This window comes from Sarcophilus harrisii, chromosome 3 (assembly GCF_902635505.1).
Source record: "Sarcophilus harrisii chromosome 3, mSarHar1.11, whole genome shotgun sequence".
NCBI classification, from domain to species: domain Eukaryota; kingdom Metazoa; phylum Chordata; class Mammalia; order Dasyuromorphia; family Dasyuridae; genus Sarcophilus; species Sarcophilus harrisii.
Window position 1 is genome coordinate 387879844 of NC_045428.1, and position 24521 is coordinate 387904364.

The window sequence follows — 24521 nt, forward strand, 5'->3', positions numbered from 1 at the left end:
TTGATGTTATTTATGTACATTTTTAATGAGTGGTTTGTTCCATTACAGTAGTGTTTGTAATAATTCAGCATTCAGTTTTATCTGCACAATTAGTAAGTCTCAGGATTTAGAATTTAAAATAATCTTTTAAAAAAGTAATAAACGTTTAGAATGGAGAAAGGAAAACTCCAACTACAATCCAGTTTGTAAAGAACCAGAGTGATACAATGCAGTGTAGCATAAAAGCCTCAGAACCAGGCAGATCAAGATTAATATCCTTCCTTCAATACATCCATATTAGCCCTGGGCAAATCACCCTAATCTCTCAAATACTTGTTAAATACTTTTTAAGAAAAGTTACTCAACACTCCCCATCCACAGTTCTCCAGTCTTTTCCCAGCAAGATACTATGGACAAAACTTAGGTTTAGAGGCCAGATCCTAGTAAAACGGAATCAGCTTTGCTCTGTACAAGCTATGTAAATTTAAGGAGATTACTACACCTGGGCTTTATAACATCATTAGTTGAATTGGGGATTGGATTAGATAATGTCTTTAATACTATTAAAATGCTCCTTATAAATATGATTTTTTTAAATTGTGACAATCACATTATAATTATTCTTAAAATTATGTTAAATTACCAACCTGCAAGTAAAGGAGATCTCATTTCCATAACCCCCCCACAAGTGCCACTGAAGGATCGAGGTTGTGGAGTCACTGGAGCTGGCAAATCTCCCATTAAAAAGCCAGGTAAGAATTGTGCATTCACTCCTGGCTTTGGAGAAGTAGGTGAACCCAACATCATTGGTTCAGCTCCTAAATGTTACATAAAAACAAAATTAACAAAATATATCTAGTCATTCCCACAAATGATCAAAGAATTTTTTAGAATTTAGCCAAATTTTGGAATAAGTGTTTGTTTTTAAAATTATATGAAAAATTTAAGCTTTGTTTATAAAACAGGTCCAACCGAACTGTTATCTTCAAAGTCTTTGATATATCCTGAATCTAAGGAAACAACATTCCCTTACTAAATAAAAAATAGTATTTAAGTAACTAATAGAACTAGGATATAAAAATTATTTTGTTTCTGCTGTAAGGGTTAGCATTCCACATATCACAACAATCTTAACAGGAATGATATAATAATATTTATATACAAACCCCTAGCAACTCTTGTATTTCTTCGACCTACCATTTCCCCCATACACATAAAATACCTCTGTATATGTGCATAGAGATTGTGTTTTCATCAATATTTCACCTGGCAAGATAAACACAAAACATACTAAAAACAAGTGTCAATTGTTAGCCAATATTTTAATGGTGTCCATGTTCAACTGCAAGCATTTTCTTCCTTAAAACAGAATAAAACAGCATAATTTTGGCAAAATTATAGAAAAAGTCAAATTTTTAAATAATTAAATCAATTTTGTAACATTCTATCTTCATAAAAGATATTCCTTCCTTCCTTTTACTGCCTCACTCACTATTGGTACTTAAAATGTTTGCTGAATGAATAATGTTACATAAAGAGTTAAGGGAACAACTCACTACTGACCAAAATACTGCACTTTATGTAGATTTATCTAATTAAAGATGTAGATTTATCTAATTAAAGAAACGAATCAGTAATGCTAAGAATATCGAGGGGTATCTGAAAAGAGAACTAATTTTTGCATCAATGAAAATAAGGTTTGGGATTTTTCAGTTCCCAAAATGTTAAAAACAATGTAAATAAATGCATATGTTTAGTTTTAAAAGTACCACGTATACATATGACATTATACACACACAAAATATATACTCATACACACACATATATAAAGAGATATGACTTTCAAGAATTAGGACAAGTTTGTATTAAAACTGTATTCTTTAAATTTTTTCCTCTAATGCCTCATAATGGCATGGAGATAATACTAATGCCTACATGTGCAGGCGTGTCTATATAACAAGTTCTCAAAAGCAATTATGACGATAGATATAAAGAGCATATAGAGATGTGAAGTACTGTGCTAAACTCTGAGGACACTGTATAAGCAAGATAGTTCCTGTCTTCAAGGAGCTTACATTCTTTTTTTTTTTCTTTTTTTTATTATTTCATTTATTTATTTATTTATTTATTTTTAATTATAACTTTTTATTTACAAGTTATATGCATGGGTAATTTTATAGCATTGACAATTGCCAAATCTTTTGTTCCACTTTTTCCCCTCCTTCCCCCCATCCCCTCCCCCAAATGGCAGGATGACCAATACATGTTAAATATGTTAAAGTATAAATTAAATACAAAATAAATATACATGTCCAAACAGTTATTTTGCTGTACAAAAAGAATCAGACTCTGAAGTAGTGTACAATTAGCCTGTGAAGGAAATTAAAAATGCAGGTGGACAAAAATAGAGAGATTGGGAATTCTATGTAGTGGTTCTTAGTCATCTCCCAGAGTTCTTTCCCTGGGTGTAGCTGGTTCAGTTCATTACTGCTCCATTGGATCTGCTTTAGTTCATCTCACTGCTGAAGATGACAAGGTCCAACAGAATTGGTCATCATATAGTATTGTTGTTGAAGTATATAATGACTCAGCATCAGTTCATGTAAGTCTTTCCAGGTCTTTCTGAAACCATCCTGTTGGTCATTTCTTACCAAACAATAATATTCCATAATATTTATATACCACAATTTATTCAGCCATTCTCCAATTGATGGGCATCCACAAGGAGCTTACATTCTTAAGAAAGACCATGTTATCTTATTATTTGCCTTTTCAATGGTTAAGGAAGGAGTTGGAGGGAATTTGAATTTAAAGGTTTTTTTTTTAATTAATGTTTTTAAAATTAGAGGATTAGAAAAAAATTCATGACATTTAATGAAAGTAGGGAAAATAAAAAGGGATTAATGCATTAAAAAATGAGATGGGGGCCTGATTACCAAGAAGATGAGGCTAAATAAAGTTCACCTATAAGAGCTATGTCACTAGAGCCCATGTTCCAGCAGTTTCTACCACATTGAAAAACTTCACATTTGTGCCAAGTACATATCTATATCTAAGGATAAAGATCTACCACTAGAAGGCTAGCCAACTGGTGATCAATTAGTGATCAATTTTTTTAGCCAAGCACACATTCATTCATGAAAGGAAAAAGAAAAAATGGCCCTTGGTTTTGTTAATGTCCTCCTTCTATAATCACAGTGCAATTATAGAAAAGGGGAGAAAGGGAAGCATTCTGTGAAGATGTCCAGTAGATTATAATCACAGTGGCAATTACAGAAAAGAGGGTAAAAGGAAGCATTCTGAAAAGATGTCCAGTAGATCAGTAAATTTAAAGCTCTCCAGAATTCCCTCAGAAACAGAACAAATTTGTACCTCAGGGTGATCAAAAACTAGTAAAAAAATAAAATAAAATAAAATAAAGACTTGGGGAAGAACAGGGTCCTCTGAACAGAATCCAAAAAGATTTAAAGATCCCAGGTCAGGGATTAACTGGAGTGAACTACAAACACCTCTAGGCTAGCTTTGCAAAAACAAGTGGAGAACCCTGGGGCTAGCTAGGTTTGGCTGAAGCCTCAACAGGAACCACAGAAACTTTCATCTCCCAGATTGAGTGTGGAGTACGGCGGTAAGAGGGGTCTGAGTCCCCAAAATTGAGTGAACCTCGAATGATTAGGAATACCTGGCCCAGTTGTGCTGCAGAGACAAAGCCCTGGGTAAAAAAGAACCAGCATATCCAGTGAGTGCAGAACCAGCAGGACAGGGATGTCCACTGCAGGCTGCTGACATTTGCAGGAGTGGGGAAGGCTCTTGATTTGGGGTTCCAGGTCAGAAGGGAAAGCTGAAGTGAAGCTAGAGGCACCATCCCTTCACCCCAAGAGTAGAAGTACTCACACTACTACTTCTCATTTAAAAAAAAAAAAAAAAAAAAAAAAAAAGGAAAGACTAGAGAACTCAACCATAGAAATTTATTATGGAAACAGGGAATAATGGGGTTCATCTTCACAGGAGGACAAAGAAAACTGCCCTAAAGTGACAGAAAAAAAGGAGACAATAGAAACAGAAAAAAATCCACCAATTAAACTCCCTCAAAGAGATCCTTTGTGGAAAACACATAGGAATATTATTGCCCAATTTCAAAACTTCGGGGTGTAAGAGAAAAATCTGCAAGAAACAAGAAAAAAAAATTCAAATATGCTGGAGTTGCAATTAGAATTGTACAGGACTTATCAGAAACCACAATAAAAGATCACAAGTCCTTGAATAGAATATATCAACAATCAAAAAAACTAGGCCAGCAGCAAAAAAAAAATCATATCCAGCAAAATTATCTCTAGTATTGAATGAAAAAATGGACATTCAACAAACTTGCAAACTTGAAGGGTTTTCTTTCAACCAAACTTGAACTCAATAGAAAATTTAACATATAAGAGCCAATATCCAAAATTAATTCAAGAAACTGAACATGGATAAATTGTTTTTCATATGGAAATGTATACCATATGTTTAAGACTGACAGCAGTAATTTGGTAGTTCAAAAAAAAGATTTATACAAATAAGGTGCAGAGAAAGAATAGTCACAGAGGCATTTGAGGAGGGAGGAGAGCTTGTAGTTGTGAAAACTTACTCACATTGGGAAATGGACTAAATAGGCAATACTACAGTATACACCATGAGATATAGCACTCTACAGAGTCTATAAAGAAATAAGGGAGGGATTGGTAGAGTGGAGCTTAAAGGCTGGGGGAAGAAGACAAGGAAGGGATTCATGAGTGAGGGTAGATTAAGTAAGAGAAAGGCAAGTTAAGGAGCAAAATTAAAGTAGAAGAGTTAGCAGGGATAGGAAAGAAGAGATATACACAAACATTATAACAATGATCAGGAGTCCAATTTATTAAGGAAAAAAAGCACAGACTAGGAATCATTAATTATACAAAGTCAAATTTAAAGATTTAATCAAGACAGAGATCTATATGTCAGCCATACTAATATTGTTTTAGATGCATATTTATATATACATAAATGCATGTGAATATATGTAGATATATATGCACGGCTATGTGTGTATAGAAATAAATGTAAATATGTTGGTCTGTGGATGGATGTGAATGTATTTGTATATATGTGTATACGTGTGTGTATATCTATTAAATATATTTGTGCTTAACTACAGCCTGCTTGGGGGAGGAAGGGATGAATGAAAAGGTGTATAAAGTTTTAAAAGTGCACAGCAGAAAACAAAAGAACAACCTACAAGGATACAAAGATGGACATTCTAGAATATAATTTGTTCTATTGTTATATCCTTTCTTGAACTGGAAATTTATTATTATATATTTTGAATCTTCCCTGATGTTCTTTTGAGCACATAAAAAAAAGAGGGGGGAGGGTAAAAGATACTAAAAAAAAAAAATCACAATTTTGACACAATCTATAAACTGTAACTTACTTAATAGCATTCAATAGTTCACTATTTTTCTCTCCATCTCAACTCCTCCATGTACATTAAATTTTAAGAGGAATGCTAAGGTTTCCTCAAACACCCTAACCTCCCAATTTCTCAATGTCCTCAAAGCCCAAAACTCTTCCATTCTACCTCAGCTACATACATGGATCTTTACCATTACTCATAAATACTTAACTTCTTTGATCAAAAAAAATCATGTACCCCCTACCAATTATATCTCTCCCTGTGTTTCACTTCCCCCTCTCATCTTCCCTCCTCCCCAAACCTAGTCTTCATTCTTATCATTTCAGTCTCCAAGCCTCAGGTTCTTATAAATGCTTGGATTTCTCTTTCCTCTCTTTCCCAATAAGGACTCCAGAGCTAACAAGTTTAGTATCACACTACTTTCAAACCTCTTTCCCCCTTGTTCTATCTCGTCCTCAGACTCCTACCATCACTCCTCACACTCATAAAACATCAAGAAACAATGAAATGAAAATCAGTTTAAAGAAAACTTAACTAAAACCACAACTAAGCAAAGTCATCCCAAGGGTATTTAAGGATTAAGCTTTTTGGCAGGAAAAAAAAAGCATATTTAAAAAAACTAATTAATTATTTTCACCATCCCTAATTAAGACACTTCATTTTTCAACTCAGAACATTTTTTTCTAGTTTTCCCCCATGCCAAGAATGCTTTATATTTACTGCCTTACTTCCCTGGCTTCTTCTAAATCCCAGGTGAAATCTCATAATCTACAGGAAGCCTTTTCCAATATCTCTTAATTCTAATGCCTTCCCTTTGATGATATTTCCCATTTATCATATGGTGGCTTAATTGTGCTTTTTTTTTTTTTTTTTTGGCATGGTGTCCTCGCCCATTGCACTGAGAGCCCCTTGAGAAGAGGAAAATGACCGTCTTTTGACTTTCTTTGTAGCACACTTAGTTTTGTACCCAGCACATAAGAGTACACCAAGTATAGTCAAGCAACCACATATAGACTCTCAATCCAAGATATGCTTACTAAAGAAGTAGAAATGATATTAAAGAAAACAAAGAAAAGGTGGCTGGACTGTAAAAAGTGTAAACAAGGTCTGTGCTACAATTGGTAATTTTGAGGATGAGATTCTCAAGAAATCTGAAAAGTGACAAAAAAAAAACCAAACAAATATATAGGTTAAAAAAAAAACCCAACCCCCAGACCTTATCATTATCAAAAAAGGAAAAATGATTGAAAGATCAAAAATTAGCTACACATCTATTTTATCCACTTCTTTAAAATTTTAATAAAATAATTTATATAAGAATCTCTATCACATCCTTGATAATGTTATTGGGAGGGATTAGACTACTTTTTGTAAATATTCCACAGCAGACAAAATCTTCAATTTCATACACGTGACCAAGACTCAAATAATACAAGAATAATACAAGATCCCAACAGTGCTGTTTGTTGACTATAAAAATAAATTTGATTTGATAGTACAAAATGGTCACATTAGCAGTTCTCCAAAATATTCTCCCAAGATAACTTTGCTTGATGATCTAATTATTGATTTTTAAATGAAGCATAAAACAGAATATATGCTTAACAAAGATATTCACCAGTTACACAAAAGTGCCACATCGCAGTCGCTGTGAAATGCTCATTTAACTGAATTGGAAGGCAGCATGATGTAGTGAAAAGTACACAAGCTTAGTAGTCAAAAGAACCATGTTCCATTAGCATCTTTGTGATGTCAAGAGAATTAAAGGAAGGGGTCCACCTCATTGGATGGACTCTCTGTGGAGAACTTATGGGAAGACATCAACAAGAGTAGCAGTGAATGGACAAGTATGTATGGATTATGAACTGTACCATTAGAAAGAAAATCCAAGTTGATGAAATAACAGATGCAACTGAGTATTACTGCTAACCCAAGTACTGAATTTTTATTTTCTTCTTCCTTTCTTTTATAATAACTGAAATATATAGCTTTTTAAATATTATAGAGCTCTTTAACATCCGTTATCTGATTTGAGTCTGACAACTCGAAAGCAGGCACTAAAGACATTACATTTTACCTCCTATTAGACATTATTCAAATACCTAAAATAGAAGTATACAGCTGTCAGGAAGCAAACCAGCCAAAGAAGACACTGATCTAATAGTAATATTGGAATTGTGTTATTGTTACTCTCCAGAGTAATTGGCAAATAATTTTCACGCAAACTTTTACCAAAATTATTGAGGAAACACAGAAACATTAACTGAGTCAAGAATTTTCTTTAAAGTGAGAGATTTTTTCCACTTGTTCAAAAACATTTAAAAATCTCTTCCTTAATTGTTCTTTAGGATTTATTTTAATTCCCCAACTATTGGAAAAAGTATTGGACTCAAATAATAGGAGAATATAAACTTGAGTAAATTTCTGTGATTAGTGAATTAGCAGTAGAATGTAAAGAAGGCAGGATTGGAAGTCAATAGTTACTAACAGAGTCTGACACTAGTTGTTTGTTCTCAGACAAGTAACCCATCTATTCATTCATAAAATAGATAACAGAAGGTTTATCTAAGTAACGGTTCTTAACCTGAGATCTGTGAACTTTATTTTTAATATTTTGATAAATGGTTTCCTTTGTAATTCAATGTGGTTTATTTTAATGCATTTAAAAATAGCATTCAGAGAAGAGCAGCATTGGCTATTACACACATACACACATATACACACAAAAGTAAAATAATCTCTGACCTAGATGAATATTCTCAAGCTAATTTAGCCATGGTACATTTTGCGTCTTGAAATTTAAATAAATAAAAAATTATGATTCTTTGAGGGAAGCTATAAATGTTGGTTCAAGAAGCATGGATAGAAAGAAATTAAAGGAATTAAAGTAGGTAATGAGGAAACCAAATTATCACTCTTTGCTGATGATATGATGGTATACTTAGAGAACCCCAGAGATTCTACTAAAAAGCTATTAGAAATAATTCACACCTTTAGCAAAGTTGCAGGATACAAAATAAACCTACATAAGTCATCAGCATTCTTATATTACATATCATTAACAAAATCCAACAGTTAGAGTTACAAAGAGAAATTCTATTTAAAGTAACTACTGACAGTATAAAATATTTAGGAATCTTATTTGCCAAGAAAAAATCAGAAACTATATGAGCAAAACTACAAAACTCTTTCCACACAAATAAAGTCCGATCTAACCAATTGGGAAAATATTAAATGCTCTTGGATAGGGCGAGTAAATATAATAAAATATAATAAAAAAAATAATAAAAATAAAAAATATATAATAAAATATAATAAACTACTTAAACTAATCTATTTATTTAGTGCTATACCAATCAGACTCCCAAAAAACTATTGTAAGGACCTAGAAAAAATAACAAAATTCATATGAAAAAACAAAAGGTCAAGAATTTCAAGGGAATTAATGAAAAAAAAAAAAAAAATCAAATGAAGGTGGCCTAGCTGTACCAGATCTAAAATTATATTATAAAGCAGCAGTTACCAAAACCATTTGGTATTGGCTAAGAAATAGATTATTGATCAATTGAATAGAGTTAGTTCAAGGACAAAACACCAATAACTTTAATAATCTAGTGTCTGACAAACCCAAAGACCCAACTTTTGGGATAAGAACTCACTGTTTGACAAAATTGCTGGAAATTGGAATTAGTATGGCAGAAACTAGAGCACTGATCCACCATAACACCGTACACCAAAATAAGGTCAAAATGTGTTCATGATCTAGGCATAAAGAATGAGATTATAAATAAACTGGAAGAGCATAGGATAGTTTACCTCTCAGACCTGTGGAAGAGGAAGGAATTTATGACCAAAGAGAACTAGAGATCATTATTGATCACAAAAGAGAAAAATTTGATATCAAATTGAAAAATTTTGTACAAACAAAACTAATGCAAACAAGATTAGAAGGGAATCAATAAACTGGGAAAACATTTTTACAGTCAAAGATTCTGATAAAGGCTCATTTCAAAATAGAGAGAATTGCTTAAAAATCAAGCCATTCAGCCCTTTTTTAGTGGCTAAAACTGGAAACTGAATGGATGTCCATCAGTTGAAATGTGAATAAATTGTGGTATATGAAAATTATGGAATTTACTGTTCTGTGAAATGACCAACAGGATGATTTCAGAAGGCCTGGAGGACTTACGAACTGATGCTAAGTGAAAGGCAGGACCAGGAGATCATTATATACTTCAACAACAATACTAGATGATGACCAGTTCTGATGGATCAGGCCATCCTCAACAGCGAGATCAACAAATCATTTCTAATGGAGCAGTAATGAACTAACTATACCCAGAAAAAGAACTCTGGGAGATGACTAAAACCAATACATTGAATTCCAATCCCTATATTTATGCACACCTGATCTTTGATTTCCTTCACAAGCTAATTGTACAATAACTGGTCTGATTCTTTTTGTACAGCAAAATAATGTTTTGGTCATGATACTTATTGTGTATCTAAGTTATATTTTAATATATTTAACATCTACTGGCCATCCTGCCATTTTAGGGAGGGTGGGGTTGGGGGGTAAGAGGTGAAAAATTGGAACAAGAGGTTTGGCAATTGTTATGCTGTAAAGTTACCCATGTATATATCCGAAATAAAAGGCTATTAAATAAAAATAAATAAAAAAAAAAATAAATAAATAAATAAATAAATAAAAATAAAAAAAAAAAGAAATCAAGCCATTCCCCAATTGCTAAATGCTCAAAGGATATGAACAGACAATTCTCAGACAAAGAAACTGAAACTATTTCTAGTCATATGAAAAGATGCTCCAAGTCATTATTAATCAAGAAATCAAATTAAGACAACTCTGAGACACCACTACACACCTGTCAGATTGGCTAGAATGACAGGGAAAAATAATGCGGAAAGCTGGAGGAGATGTGGTAACACTGGGACACTAATACATTGTTGGTGGAATTGTGAATACATCCAGCCATTCTGGAGAGCAATTTGGAACTATGTTCAAAAAGCTATCAAACTGTGTATACCCTTTGATCCAGCAGTGTTACCACTAGGCTTATATCCCAAAAAGATTTTAAAGAAGAATGTTTGTGGCAGCCCTCTTTGTAGTGGCCAGAAAGTGGAAACTGAGTGGATGTCCATCAATTGGCGAATGGTTGAATAAACTGTGATATATGAATATTATTGTTCTGTAAGAAATGACCAGCAAGATTTCAAAAAGGCCTGGAGAGACTTACATGAACTGATATTGAGTGAAATGAGCAGGACCAGAAGAGTGAAATGAGCAGGACCAGAAGATCATTATATACTTCAACAACAATACTATATGATGATCAATTCTGATGGACATGGCCCTCTTCAACAATGAAGATGAGCCAAATCAGTTCCAATAGAGCAATAATGAACTGAACCAGCTACACCCAGGGAAAGAACTCTGGGAGATGACTATGAATCACTACAAAGAATTCCCAATCCCTCTATTTTTGTCCACTGCATTTTTTATTTCCTTCATAGGCTAATTGTACACTATTTCAAAGTCCGACTCTTTATATAGTAAATTAACTGTTTGGACATGTATACATATATTGTATTTAACTTATAAGTTTAACATTTTAACATGTATTGGTCAACCTGCCATCTGGGGGAAGGGATGGGAGGAAGGAGGGAAAAAATTGAAACAAAAGGATTTGCAACTGTCCATGCTGAAAAATTATCTATGCATATATCCTGTAAATAAAAAGCTATAAATTTAAAAAAAAGAAGCATGGATATAAGAGAGGATTCTGAGAAAATGGTCCATTAAATCTATAAATTTCAAGCTCTCCAGATTTCCCCCACAAACAGAACAGGTTTGCACCTCAGGATAAACAAAGACTGAAAAATCAAGACGACTTGGGGTAGAACAGGGGTCCTCCTGGTAGAATCCAAGAAGATATGAAGATCCCAGGCTGAGAAGCAAGTAGTGTGAGTGTGAATACCTCCAGACTAGCTCTGCAGAAACATCAAGTGGAGACCCATAGGGTTAGCTGGGTATGTCTGGACCTTCACAGGAACCACAGAAATTTTGACCTCTCAGATTAAGTGTGGAATGTGGAGTGGGGTAGTGTAGTCCCCAAAACTGAGTGAACCTAAACTGAACTTGGCCCAGCTGTGCTACAAAAACAAAAGCCCTGGGCAAGAAGGAACCAGCATACCCAGTGAGAGCAGAAGCAGCAGGGCAGGTACTGCTGGCTGCTGACACTTGAAGGAGGGAGGAGTTCTTGGTTTGGGGTTCCAGGTCAGAGTGGAGAGCTGAAATGAAGCTAGAGGCACTAACCCCTCATCCTGTGAGTAGAGATGCTTATACTAATACTTCTCATTAAAAAAGAAGGAAGAACGAAGGAGGAAGGAGGAGGAAAGAAACAGCAGCAGCAGCAGCAAAGAAGAATCCAACCATAGAAACTTAATATAGGAAGAAGGTTTCATCTTCACAGAACACTGAAAATAAAAAAGCCGCTTCTACTCCACAGAGTAATGTTATATAGCTCCCTGACCAGAGAGAATTTATAGAACTAAAAAAAAAAATTTTTAAATCAAATGAGATATTTAGAAAAAACTTTTAAAAGTTTAAATAAATAAAAAGCATCCAAGAAAAACAAGATCTAAAAAAAAAAGTTGACCAACTAGAAAAGGAGATACAGTCTAAAACACAAAAACAACTCTTTGGGGGAAAAAAATAGAACTGGGCAGAGAAAGTCAGTGAAGTTATAATAGACCAAGAAATAACAAAACATAATACAAAGAATGAAAAAACAGAACAAAATGAGAAACATAAGAAAAACAACAGATCTGAAGAACAGAAAATGTAAAAATTGAACTACCTGAAAGTGTGACCAAAAATAGAACTTTGACCCAATAATGCAAGAAATAATCCAAGAAAATTGTCCTGGAGTGATAGAACATGTGGAAAAAATAGAAATAGAAAAAAATCTATCGATCACTTCTTCAAAGAGATCCTTTGTGGAAAACACATAGGAATATTATTCCCAGATATGGAAACCCCCAGATCAAAGGGAAAATTTTGCAAAAAACACGAAAAAAATAACTCAAATATGCTGGAGCTATAATTAGAATTGTACAAGACTTAGCAACACCCATAATAAAAAAAACTACAGGTCCTGGAATCATATATATCAGAATTCAAAATAATTAGAGCTGCAGCCAAAATTATCATATCCAGCAAAATTATAATATTAAATGAAAAAAAAAAAAGGGCATTCAACAAACTTGCAGATTTACAAGATTTTTCTTTCAACCAAACCTGAATGCAACAGAAAATTTAACATATAAGAGCCAATATCTAAGATCAATTTCAAGGAACAAATTTTATGGACAAATTGTTTATGTTTATGTTATGTTTATGTTGTGGAAATGTATACCACATGTTTAAGATTGACTACAGTAACTGGATAGATCAAAAGCAAAAATAGGGCAGAAGTTAAGATAAAAATAGTAATTATGTTATACAAATGGAGTGCAGAGGAAAAATAGACACAATGGCATTAAAAGGGGGAGGAGGGCTTGTAGTTCTAAAAACTTATCAGGAAATGGGCTAAATAGGCAATACTACATTATATACCACGAAGGTCACAGCAGTCTCCAAAATCTATAAAGAATTGAGGGAGAAGCAAAGGTGGGGAAGAAGACAAAGGAAGGGATCTATTGAGAGGGAAGGGGGATTAAGTTAATAGGAAGGCAAGTTAAGAAGCAGAATTAAAGCAATGAGTTAACAGGGATAAAAAAGAAATGTATGTGTGTATGGGAGGTAAGGGGGATTTTGTATGTATGTGTGTGTGTGTGTGTGTGTGTGTGTGTGTGTGTGTGTATCTAGATATGTATGCAAAATATATCCTTATTTATAGTCTGCTTGGAGGAGACAGAGGAATGAAAGGGGGGAAAAGAATAAAGTTAAAAAATATATATATATGGTAATTGTTATATATTTTGAATCTTCCGAGATGTTCTGCTAGACACATGACAATGTTATGTTTTGTCTTGTTTTGTTTTCCTTTTTATTTCTTTCATTTTTTAAAAGATAAGAAAAAAATATTCAGAGATGTAGACAAGAGAATGCATCCTGAGACCAACAAGAAAATCAGGAGAGAATTAAACCATATTTTGATATAGAAAACACTGCCATATCCTATCAAAAACATTGATTGAAATTTTTTAACAAGACAAAATTTTCTCAGGGTTTTTAGATATGACTAACAAACTAGAAGTCCAAGAAATATTCTGGACTAAATAAAATCCCTTCAAGAGATAATCTATCTCTGTTATTTTGATTGGGGGGGTTGAGGAGAGTGCAGATCCAACCTGTAATTTTATAAATTTACAGTGTTCACTAGATTTCCACTGATTTAACTCATCTCTAGGATATACAGTCTTAGAAGCAAGATAAGTGACTTGCCCATGGTCACACAGCTTTAAGCATTAGCAATCAGAAGTTTTCCTGACCTCAAAGCCAATTCTCTATTAAACTAGTCCACATTGCTTCATCAACCATAAGTTGTCTATGAAATTTTTAGGGAAAAAAATTACAGTCACTGATAATTATCAATCAATGAGGTATATGTTCAAGTCAATCGTTAACATAAAAAGGGTAATCTTAGAAGGAAGGCATTCTTCAGAGTGGTAGTGGAGGAGAAGACCTGGGAAAAACTTCCTGTAGAAAGTAAGATTGAGACTAAATTTTGAAGGAAGTGAGGAATGAGGGTGTACCATGCATGTGGTCGGCGGGTCAGAAAAGGAAGTATGCTGTATTGAGACAACAAGAAGGCTGACCAGTGTTATAGTATATGATTGTGAGAGGGAGAAAGAGGGGGAGGGAGAAATATAATAGAGTGTAAAGAGAATTGCAGCACAAAGGCCAATCAGAAGATTATTGCAGTAGCAAAAGCTTCATGTGATGGGAATTTGCACCCATACAAGAGCCATCTGAGGCCTTGCTGACATCTTTTCCTGGAAATATGCCCAGAATATAAAAGGCCTTGTTGATAAACAAGTACCACCCTCTGTCCTGGCCTGTGGGCCTTGGTCACATCACTTCTGGGGGACTGTGTTCAGTTTTGGCATCACAGTTTAAGAGACATAGTGATAAACTAGAGAGTCTCTAATGGATAACCACTGTGAGAAGAAGGGCCATGAGTTCAATCAGTTATTCATAATGTAGTTTTTTTTAAAAGCTCCTATTTGAAGTCTCTATGGTTTAGATCCATAATCCTCAATCCTCTTATGTGTTAGGTTCTTGGGATATATAAAGTAGGTATGCAAATCAAATATTTATAGGTGATAAAATCATAATTTCACAAGATTCCATATGAGGTCAAGCAGCACAGTTTAAGAAGTCACATTCTACACAATACCTATACCATAGATAAAAATTCCAATTTCTTCTTAATTTTTTTTTCCCTTTTCCCATACTTTCCATCTTTTGCCTCCCACAAAGGCCTGGATCACTCCTCATCACACAACTTTCCTGGCTACATCTTTCAGCACTTTTTTCCTCCCATTTACTTTCACTTATTTTCTAACTCACTTATCAAAGTGAAAGAAATGGAATAATCCTTGATCCTCACTGTACTGCCTTTTTCTCTACCATCATCATTCAGGAACCTCTTTTCCTTTAAGATTTACTCAACCTGTATTGATACCTATTCTATCATCCTCCTTAGCACTATCTTTCTTTCTTCAACTAATTCAATGACTGGTTCATAATCTTTCTCTCCTCCCCAACACTTGCCCTCACATTCAAAAACTTCAACATATATTCTCATTCTTCTTAAACATCCACTCTCAGTTCCTCAACATTTCCCAAGACTTAGTTCTATCTATCCCACTCCAGTTACAAAGATGGCATCACACCTTTGACTCACAAAAACACCACTTCCATTTTCATAAACTCTGAAATTCCCTTATCACAAATCTGTTATCATTCCACCTCCCCCTCTGCATGGAAACCCCAAACACTTATTCTTCATCCTTACTGTAGCATGCAACCTGCCAACCCCTCAGTTCCTTCCCAAACTTCTCACACCTGCAGTGGCTATTTTTCCTCCCATTCCCATCTTGACACTTTGATGTATCATTTCAACTATACAGTTCAACTATACCCTCTTCCCTTGCTCCTATCTTACTCTAGATCTTGTCCTACTAAGTCATAACCTTGGATTGTTGCCTAGCATCTATCTGCTACTTTTGGCTCCCATTCACATGCTATTGAATAAAACTCTTTAAAAAAAAAAAAATCATCATCATCACAAAAACATGCTGACTGGATCCACCACAAAATTATTTTACATAACCTCAAATGAGCCTTCCCTGTGGTAAAGCAATGTTTATACATCTTTAATTGACTCAGTGAGAAACTAGGTGGGTACAGTGGATACAAAGCAAGGCCTGAAGTCAAGAATACTTATGTTCCTAAATTCAAATGTGGCCTAAGACATTCCTTAGTCTTAGTCCCTAACCCTATTGCTTCAATTTCCTCACCTGTAAAATGATCTGGAGAAGAAAATGGCAAATTATTCCAGTATCTTTGCCAAGAAAACGCCACAAGAAGTCATAAAGAATTGGACATGACTGAAATAACTGAACAACAAAGTGACTCATGATTCCACTCAATGCAGGTGGTCTTCCAAACTTTTTCATCTCCCAACCTTTCATGTCTCCTCCCCTACACTTTGAGCAGAAGATATGACCTCCCATTTCAATGAAAAAAATTGAGGCCATTCAGCAAGAGCTCCAAGAGCCTCTTTTTCTTTTACCTTCCTCAATTTCACTCATATGCCTGCCTTTATTATTGCCTACATATTATATAATATGCCTATATTGCTCTTTCATCACTCTCACATAATGAGGTGGCCTTTCTTGCCAATGCAAACTCTTACACAAGTATAAATGATTAAATTCCATTCCATTTTCTTCATAAATTCCCCTCCCTTTTATGGCCACTTTTATTTATCTTCAATCACTCCTAGCCTGCTGACTTCATCATTTCCTACAAACACACTTTTGTTTCCCCCATCTTCAAAAAAATTCTCATCTGATCCATCTAGCAAATCTAACTATCACCTGATACCTCTGTACTTTTTTATAGCTAAACTACTTGAAAAAACCATACATCTATAATTGATTCCTACACTTTCATTCCTCTTTTCTTCATTCTCTAGTCTGTTTTCTGACTTCATCATTCAACTGAAATTGTTCTCTGTAAAAATTACCAGTGGTTTCTTAATTGCCAAATCTAATAGCCTTCTTTAACTCTTCATCCTCCTTGCTGTAACTACACATTTGACATTACAAATTGACTTAATACTCTCTTCTCTAAGATTTTTGTGACACTACTGTATCCTGCTTCTCCTCTTACCTGTTTGCTTTTCAGTTTCTTTTGCTGGATCTTCATCCAATTCACATCCTCCTTGGATGTCCTTTGGGTGTTCTCCTTGGCCCTCTTCTCTCTTTCTTACTATTTGTCTTGGTGATCTCTTCTACTTCAGGAACTAAGATATCTCTTTGCAAATGACACCGACTTTGCATCCCTATTCCTCTCTCTGGAATCCCCAATTATGTTGTGTTATGGACATCTCAAACTCAACATATCCAAAACTGAAATCTTTTCCCATTAACCTTCTCTTCCAACTTCCTATATCCACCCAATTCCCCCATGGATACAAGGTATCATCCTTAAATCTACTTTCTGACACTGCCACCATTCTGTTACAACCCTTTATCACCTCATGATTTAAGACTACAAGAATCTGTTGGTAAGTTTTTCTACACAAGTTTCTCTCTACTCCAGGTCATCCTCCATTCAGTTGCCAAACTAATCTTCCTAAAAGCATAGCTCTGACCACATTGTTCCCTAACTAAATAAACTTCAATGACTCACCTCCAAGATGAAATATAAAACCCTCTAATTGGATGTTAATTGCAATTCATGATCCGACTCCCAACCTTTCTAATCTTCTTGCATATTACTCACCACTCTCCCTACATAGTCTAGAGTCCAGTGACACTGGCCTCTTTGCTGTTCCTTGTCTAAGACATTCCATCTCTGACTCCAGGCATTTTCACTTGGCTGTCTCCCATCCCTGGAACGAACTCCCTCTTCAATCTTAACTCCCACACTTACCTGGCTTCCTTCAAGTTCCAGGTAAATGCCCATGTTCCTCATAGGAAAGCTTTCCCGATCTCCTTTAACTCTAATGCCTCCCCTTAGTTGATCATTTAAATTCTATTCCATTGTACATTATTTATATGCTCGCTCTCATTAAGTCTGTGAGTTCCTTAAGAGCACTTCCCCTTATCTCCTTCCTAGGCTTAGCTCCGTATCTAGTACAGAATAGGTGATTAATAAACGTTCCGGGACATTACGTCGAATACACATAATTGGCTGCTTTCTGTTAGAACATGAGCGCCTTTAAGGCAAGAATCACATGTTTGCCTTTATATTCCAGCGCTGAGCACAAAGTAAGCGGTCAATAAATGCTTGCTGACTGAATGACATAGAGCTTAAACCATCCCTCTTAAAACGGGCAGTCTTTCAACGTAATCTCGGTGGGACACAAACCGACAACACCCGTGGGACCCCTGCGGGACCACTTTACTATCAATTCCAAGACTCCACCCACGCTCAGTTGTAGCCAATCGTCTCCTGGCCTGCGTTTGGCAGGGCGGGGGTTAGCGAGATCCGAAGCCTCGCTCACACTTTTTCAGGGAGAATAGGGACCGCGCCAAACAGTGAGGGCCGCTGGGATGAAGCAGGGCCTATCCCCGGTATTTACTGGGGACCCACAGCGGTGGGGCAGCGGCGGGGAGGGCGAGGGGTCGCCGCGCCTGAGAGGGATGCCCTCTCGGCGCCAGCGGCTAAGGGGGAACCCGACCCTTTCTCCTGTCCCACTAGTAGGTGGGATCGCCAGGCGGACACGCACGCTCCTTCTTCCACTCACCTGTGGGAGGCTGCTGAGGCTCCACAGCGAAGGTGGCCATGACGGCAGCGACAGACACCTCCACCGGCTTTTCCTGATTTTCAAAAATGGCGGAAACACTCCCCGCGGGAAGGGGCGCGTGGTTTGACGGGACTGCGTCACTTCCGAATCCGGCGCGGCTGGAGAAAGTACCGAGGCGGGGCCGATGGTCTAGTGAGTCCTTTAGAGGCGAGGGGCCTCCCTCCGAAGCCGGTACTTTAGCTTTTGAATGGGCCAAACGCGGAAGGGTCGTAGCAGCGGTGCTTGAGGCCTTTGATAAATGTCGCGCGCGGGACTAACAGTCTTTTGTCTGCACGTGGCGTTACCCGGATGTATAAAGTCCACGATCACCTTTCTGTTTGTTTTTTAAATTGTCATTTTCTTAAAAGCATTTCTTTATTTCCTTCTCCTCCCCTCCTATTCCCTGCTTCCAATATAATTTAAGGTGCGTTTGTTTTTTTTTTGTTTTGGTCTCAAAAGTCAAGGCATATATAGGCCTATTGCCGGGGATACAAATAAAGCGCCTCCCCACCCCACCCCCACCCCCCCCAAAAAAAGTTTAATGGAGGAGACTTGTATAGAAAACAAATGTATGGAAACACATCCGAGGTAAATTTTGGGTCAGTTCCAAAGAAACAGATGAGAGAAGAAAGAGAGAAGGCTGCTTGCAAATGATGGTGTTTCGGCTGAGATTTGAAGGATACCCGAACATGAAGACCAAGAGGCAGAGTATTCTGTGTATGGGACACTGTACTTATAGAGTTCAAAGATGGAGTGTCTACTGCAAGAACCATCAAGAAATCTGGTTCTTTCCCTTTGTAGCCTTCACCCTTCTAGATCTCAATTTCCTCATATGTAAAACCAGGGATTGAACTAGATGAACCTTTTTGATGTTCCTGAAAGCTGTGAGGGCCCATCTACCACAGTCCTTTGGTTTTCCTAGGATCATAGATTTATTTTACAAATTGAAGTACTAAGGCCTAGAAAGTTTAAGTGACTGGATTAGAATTCAAATTCAGGTTTTCTGATTCCAAATCAAAGTACTCATTCTATTCCCTGATCACTTCATGCCTAAAAGACTGTTGTAAAGTAACCCAACCCTTGACCCTCCCCTTCACTTTCCTGGTCCTCTCCTTACCTTCTAATTTGTTCTATATGCCATTTCCAGATTTATTTACCCAAAATATCTCCTTATACACATTACCTGCCCTGCTAAGAAACCTTCAGTGACTTTCTATTGGCAATAAGGTCTAAAATCCTTAGCCTAATATTCAGGGCCATCTGTATTCTGGCTTCTCTATCCAAACTTGATCTGTTTCTCTGCCACACAAACCTTACACTCCCAACTAAGTGGCCTATAATATAGAACACATTGTTCTAAGAATATAACACACTTTTCCAACATAACATTCTATTTGACATTTTCAAGAATGCTTTCTTCCTCCCCAGTGCAACTACAACACAATGGAAATTGCTGGGATTTTCTACAATTAATGAACACATTGTAAAGTGCAGGAAGGCAACAAGATTATCAAAGGAAAGAGCAGTTTAGTTGATTCACCTTAATTTATTTTTCTTTTATTCAAATGAACATATACATTTACCTTTTGGAAATAAAATAATGCCATAACTATCCCCCAATTTTTGAGGCATCGTTTTGACATAACATTTCCTTTTCAAATTGCTAGAAAATATATATAATAAATCAAATTTCAACCACAAATGTCAGGGTAACTAATCATCTTACTATCTCGAAATAAGGATAATAGTGTAATTTAAGAAGAACAGTTCTTTACCACTTACTGATGTTTTGTCACCTCTTAAAATTCATAAATTTATGTTTACCACAATGTACTATTATTATTAACCATAGTACTAAAATCTATGATTTCAATTAATGTGGGTACCCTTCACTGACACAGATTACAATCTCTACGCTGCTTAGTAAATAGTTCTTATGAGTTGCTTTGTTTGGAAAAATTCTGTGCCAGAGGAGTTTCTCTGAACATTAGTTAGACTGATCCTTAGAGGATAGACATAAGGAGTTAAAAGGCAAGAGTTCAAATCATGTCTCATCAGTATGGTCTTCAAGTACCCAGGAATATCAACATAGTAAGTCTTCAAAATAAGATTCTAATGAAACACTTTGTATTAATATACAGCTAATAACTGCTGTGTTTTCTTCTTTAAAATATAGTAGTTAAATTGTTATTTTTCAAGATTCATGTGTGTGTGTGTGTGTGTGTGTGTGTTTTACAAAGAGATAATTTGGGGGCAGCTAGGCAGCACAGTGGATAGAACACTGGCCCTGAAGTCAGGAAGACCTGAGTTCAAATTTGACCTCAGGCATTTAACACTTCTTAACTGTATGTTCCTAGGCAAGTCACTTAACCCCAATTGCCTCAGCAAAAAAAACAAACAGATAATTTTAGGAATGTGACTTATACTTGCGGGGACTAACATTTGGACCAACATAAGCAGCTCTTGAATGGTTTATTTCCTCAGTACATTGATTTCTTCATCTAATTTTTCCCACTAACAAATGCATGACACTTCAAATATTCAATTTGGATTTCAGCATTTGTCTTGCAAAGTGGCTACCATCTGATCTTATCTCTTCGAACTAAATTTAATGATAGCTCCAATTTAAAATGAGTTCAATTATATTTTCCTAAATGTGACCAGGCTAACTTAAATTATGTGAAAAGCTTAATATGAATAACAAAAAAGAAAAATTGGATGATTTCTTCTTTATTGTTTAGATCAGATTCTTTTTAGGAATGAGTTAATAATTGTAGAGGACAGAAGATATTGGGGAACCTTGAGAAAAGTATACTTGAAGCAGAGATACTTACCGAAGGGTGTTAACTCAGTGTGATTAATGAGATGATGATTCTCTAGTTCACATATACTTAGTATTTAGTATGTGATGTAATGGTTCTCTAATTCACACATACTTACTGTGCTGTAATGATGTAATCATACTGAGGTATTTAAGGGCTGAGAGGATTGGAAATAGAGACATTCCATCTTTGACCATTCTCTTGGTGGCTCTTCTGCCTCCTGCACTCTTCCACTAAGATCAAGGGTGGTCCTGAGATCTTCCAGAAAGCTAGCCAGGACATTACAAAAAACATTGTTATTAAATTAAAAGTTTCCATGATTCCATCAGAATCAATAAGCATTTATTAAGTGATGGGCATTGTGCTAAACATTAAAAATGCAAAGAAAGAGCAAACCTGTCTCTATCCTCAAGGATCTTCTATTCAAGAGTTAAGGATGATAACCAAGATTTTGAATCTGGTTGAGCAGAAGAGTGGTAACTTCAGCAAAATAATAAAATTCTATAGAAAGATAGGGCTTAGGGAGAATGATCAATTCTATTTTTGACATGTTGAATTTGACATTCCTACAAAATATTTAGTTTAAATTGTCCCATAGATAGTCGGTGATGCAAGACTGGAGTTGCTATGGATACATACCTAGATCTGGAAATTATATATATCAAGATGATGATTGAACACAATGGTGCCAATATGATTAATGAATCTAGAGAGAAACAAAAAGATGGTACAAGGCAGACTTTTGAAGGGTACCTTTTATTAGTAGTCATGACATAGATTATTCAATTTAAAAAAAAAAAAGATTGAGAATGAACAGATAGACTTTTAGAAGAACCAAGACAGTGTTACAGAAGAGAGATTATCAAGAATGAGGTGATTAACATTGTCAAATATTGCAGAGAGGTTAAAAGGATGATAATTGAGAAAAGATCATTAGTAACTTTGGAGAATGCAGTTTCAGTTTAATGATAAGAGTGGAAACCAGACTGCAAAGTTTAAGCAGAGTTTGAGAGGTGAAAGAAACAAGTAAGGATGGCTTTTAAAAGTTTAATTGAAAAAAAAATAAAAGTTTAATTGAGTCGTTTATTATATGACAATAGCTAGGAAGTATGGTAGAATCTGGTGAGGATTTTTTAAGGAAAGGAGAGACATGGGTTTTATAGATATGGGGAGGATCTAGTAGATACATAATACTTTACAGAGTAAGCAAGAGTAGAGTAGCAGGGAAAATCTAGAGAAGACCCATCCAAAAATCCACTGACAGGTGATAAACCCAATTTTAGACAGTAAAGAATAAGCTACTACTATATGCAATGGACTGTGCTAAGTGGGAAAACATGATAAAAATTCAGAGAAGTATAGAGTAGGGGTCAAAAATTGAGATGTGTACCCTGAGCACCCTCCTTTTAAATGCAGTATCTAGCAGGAGTTCTTCAGTGTGTCATAGTTGTAGATATTTCAGGAAGAATATCAAATCAGCTCTACATTTGGCAGGGTTTTTTTTAATGACGGAGAATCAAAAGTGACAACAATTATAATATAGGCAATAATCAAAGAATAATCTTTACATGTGCACAATTTAATTACAATCACATCTTTACTGAGCATCTGCTATGTACCTAGGACAAAGTAATAGCTTCATAAATGTTTGTTGCTTTCCCAAGGAACTACCCATCATCTTGTCATATCCCCTATATCTTCTGATTAACATATATTGGTTATTAAGTTGGCCAAAGGACCTGAGGGGAAACAAAAACAACTTTAACTTGAAAAAAAGGGACGAAGTCTAAAACAAAATCCAAGAAAGAGCATAAATGACAAGCTTGTCACAGATGACAGACTGTCAGAATTGGAGTTACTCAGAAACATGACAGATCAAGAGGTAATGCAGAAGTAGGAATATGGGAATTAAATCAAAACTAGGAAGATCTACAAAAGCCTCCTAAAATCTAAAGATCTTAAGATCTATATAGTTCCTATATGGGAAGACAGTGCTAGGTACTGGGAAATATAAAAACTAACAAAACAATCCCTATCCTCAAGTACCTTATATTCTATTACATATAAATCAAGAAGCATGTTATAAGAAGTAGTAACTTCTATGTAGTGAAATTACTAAGTAACTAACACAATCCTCTTCTCCTAAGCACCAATACTTTATAAAAGTGGTGGGCATCTCCAGACTTCATCTTGTTTTGACATTATCAGCATGAACTCTAGCAAATAGAAGCTCTATACTTTTGACAGCACCACTCTGGGCTCAAAGTCACTCCAATAGTTCCTTGAAAATAATTTTGAGCAAAATATATTCAAGAAGAATTTTAAGGATATGGTTTTTACAATCTAACAAAGACATATTTATAATTCTTGAGTCTATTTTGGCACCAACACTTCAAAATTTGGAAAAAATGTTTAGACTTAAACCATCACCAATATTTGCCCTTGCAACAGTTCCTACTTCCCTAGAATAGGCACAGAGAGCACTTGCTGGTTCTATCCCTTCCCTTTTGTTTTTGAAAACTCATTAAGAAACAGCCCAAAATAATTTGCATAATCAAACCAAGAAGACAGAAGCTGGAAAGATGAAAATAAAGCAGAAATTCCCAGGTAAACTCCAAAAAGGGAGGAGTTACATCATCCAGGCATTGGGGGAGTAAATAGCTACAGATCATAAACTGACCAAAATTGTCAGAATAAGGAAGAGGTATACCCATAGCCACTTTAGTTCTAGAAATAGTAAGGGAGAAGGATCAAGATATAAAGATAGCAAAACGTTTAAATGAGCCAGTCACTCAGTGCCCCAGAAACAGGGCTGACTTTATAACATCACTTATGGCTCAAATATAATTATTCTGCTACCTAAATGCTGATTCCATCTGCTAAAAGAGATTGTATTTTATCTGTTCTATTACTTTACCAGTAGCCTTTGCTCAAAAGTACCATAGGGTTGGTCCATTTCCATCACACATAAAAATAATAATAGATTATTATTAATTGCTTGTCAAAAAATCCTTGGGAACAGACTTTAAAATTTTTCCCTACCATATAAATTTTTGGAGTTAGAGCAATCTATTTGAGTTCTCCCTTCAGCTTGGTTTACTTCTAACATCATTTGGTAAGATTAATGGATTTCACTCATTCAATTCATTCCTATTTGGCTGGATGTTGTTATAACTTAGCACTCCTCAACTCCTTCAAATGTGAGTTTGTGTTCCAGCTACTTCCCACCAGCTTCTCTGCATCAAC

General features: G+C 35.5%; 1 protein-coding gene across 2 annotated transcripts in view; it reads right to left on the reverse strand.

Moving 5' to 3' along the window:
- The window catches only part of NUP35 (nucleoporin 35), a 50816-nt gene extending 32222 nt beyond the window's left edge, over window positions 1-18594 (reverse strand). Inside the window, exons 1-2 of one of the 2 annotated variants that reach the window (XM_012544866.3) lie at window positions 18415-18594; window positions 627-797 (exon numbers count right to left, since the gene is read on the reverse strand). In XM_012544866.3, the coding sequence (XP_012400320.1) occupies window positions 627-797; window positions 18415-18454 (211 nt within the window). In that variant the 5' untranslated portion in view covers window positions 18455-18594. Of the gene's footprint in view, window positions 1-626; window positions 798-7025; window positions 7175-18414 lie in introns of those variants that run through there. The other variant, XM_031960351.1, reaches the window with a different exon arrangement.
- Between the last annotated feature and the right edge of the window lie 5927 nt (window positions 18595-24521).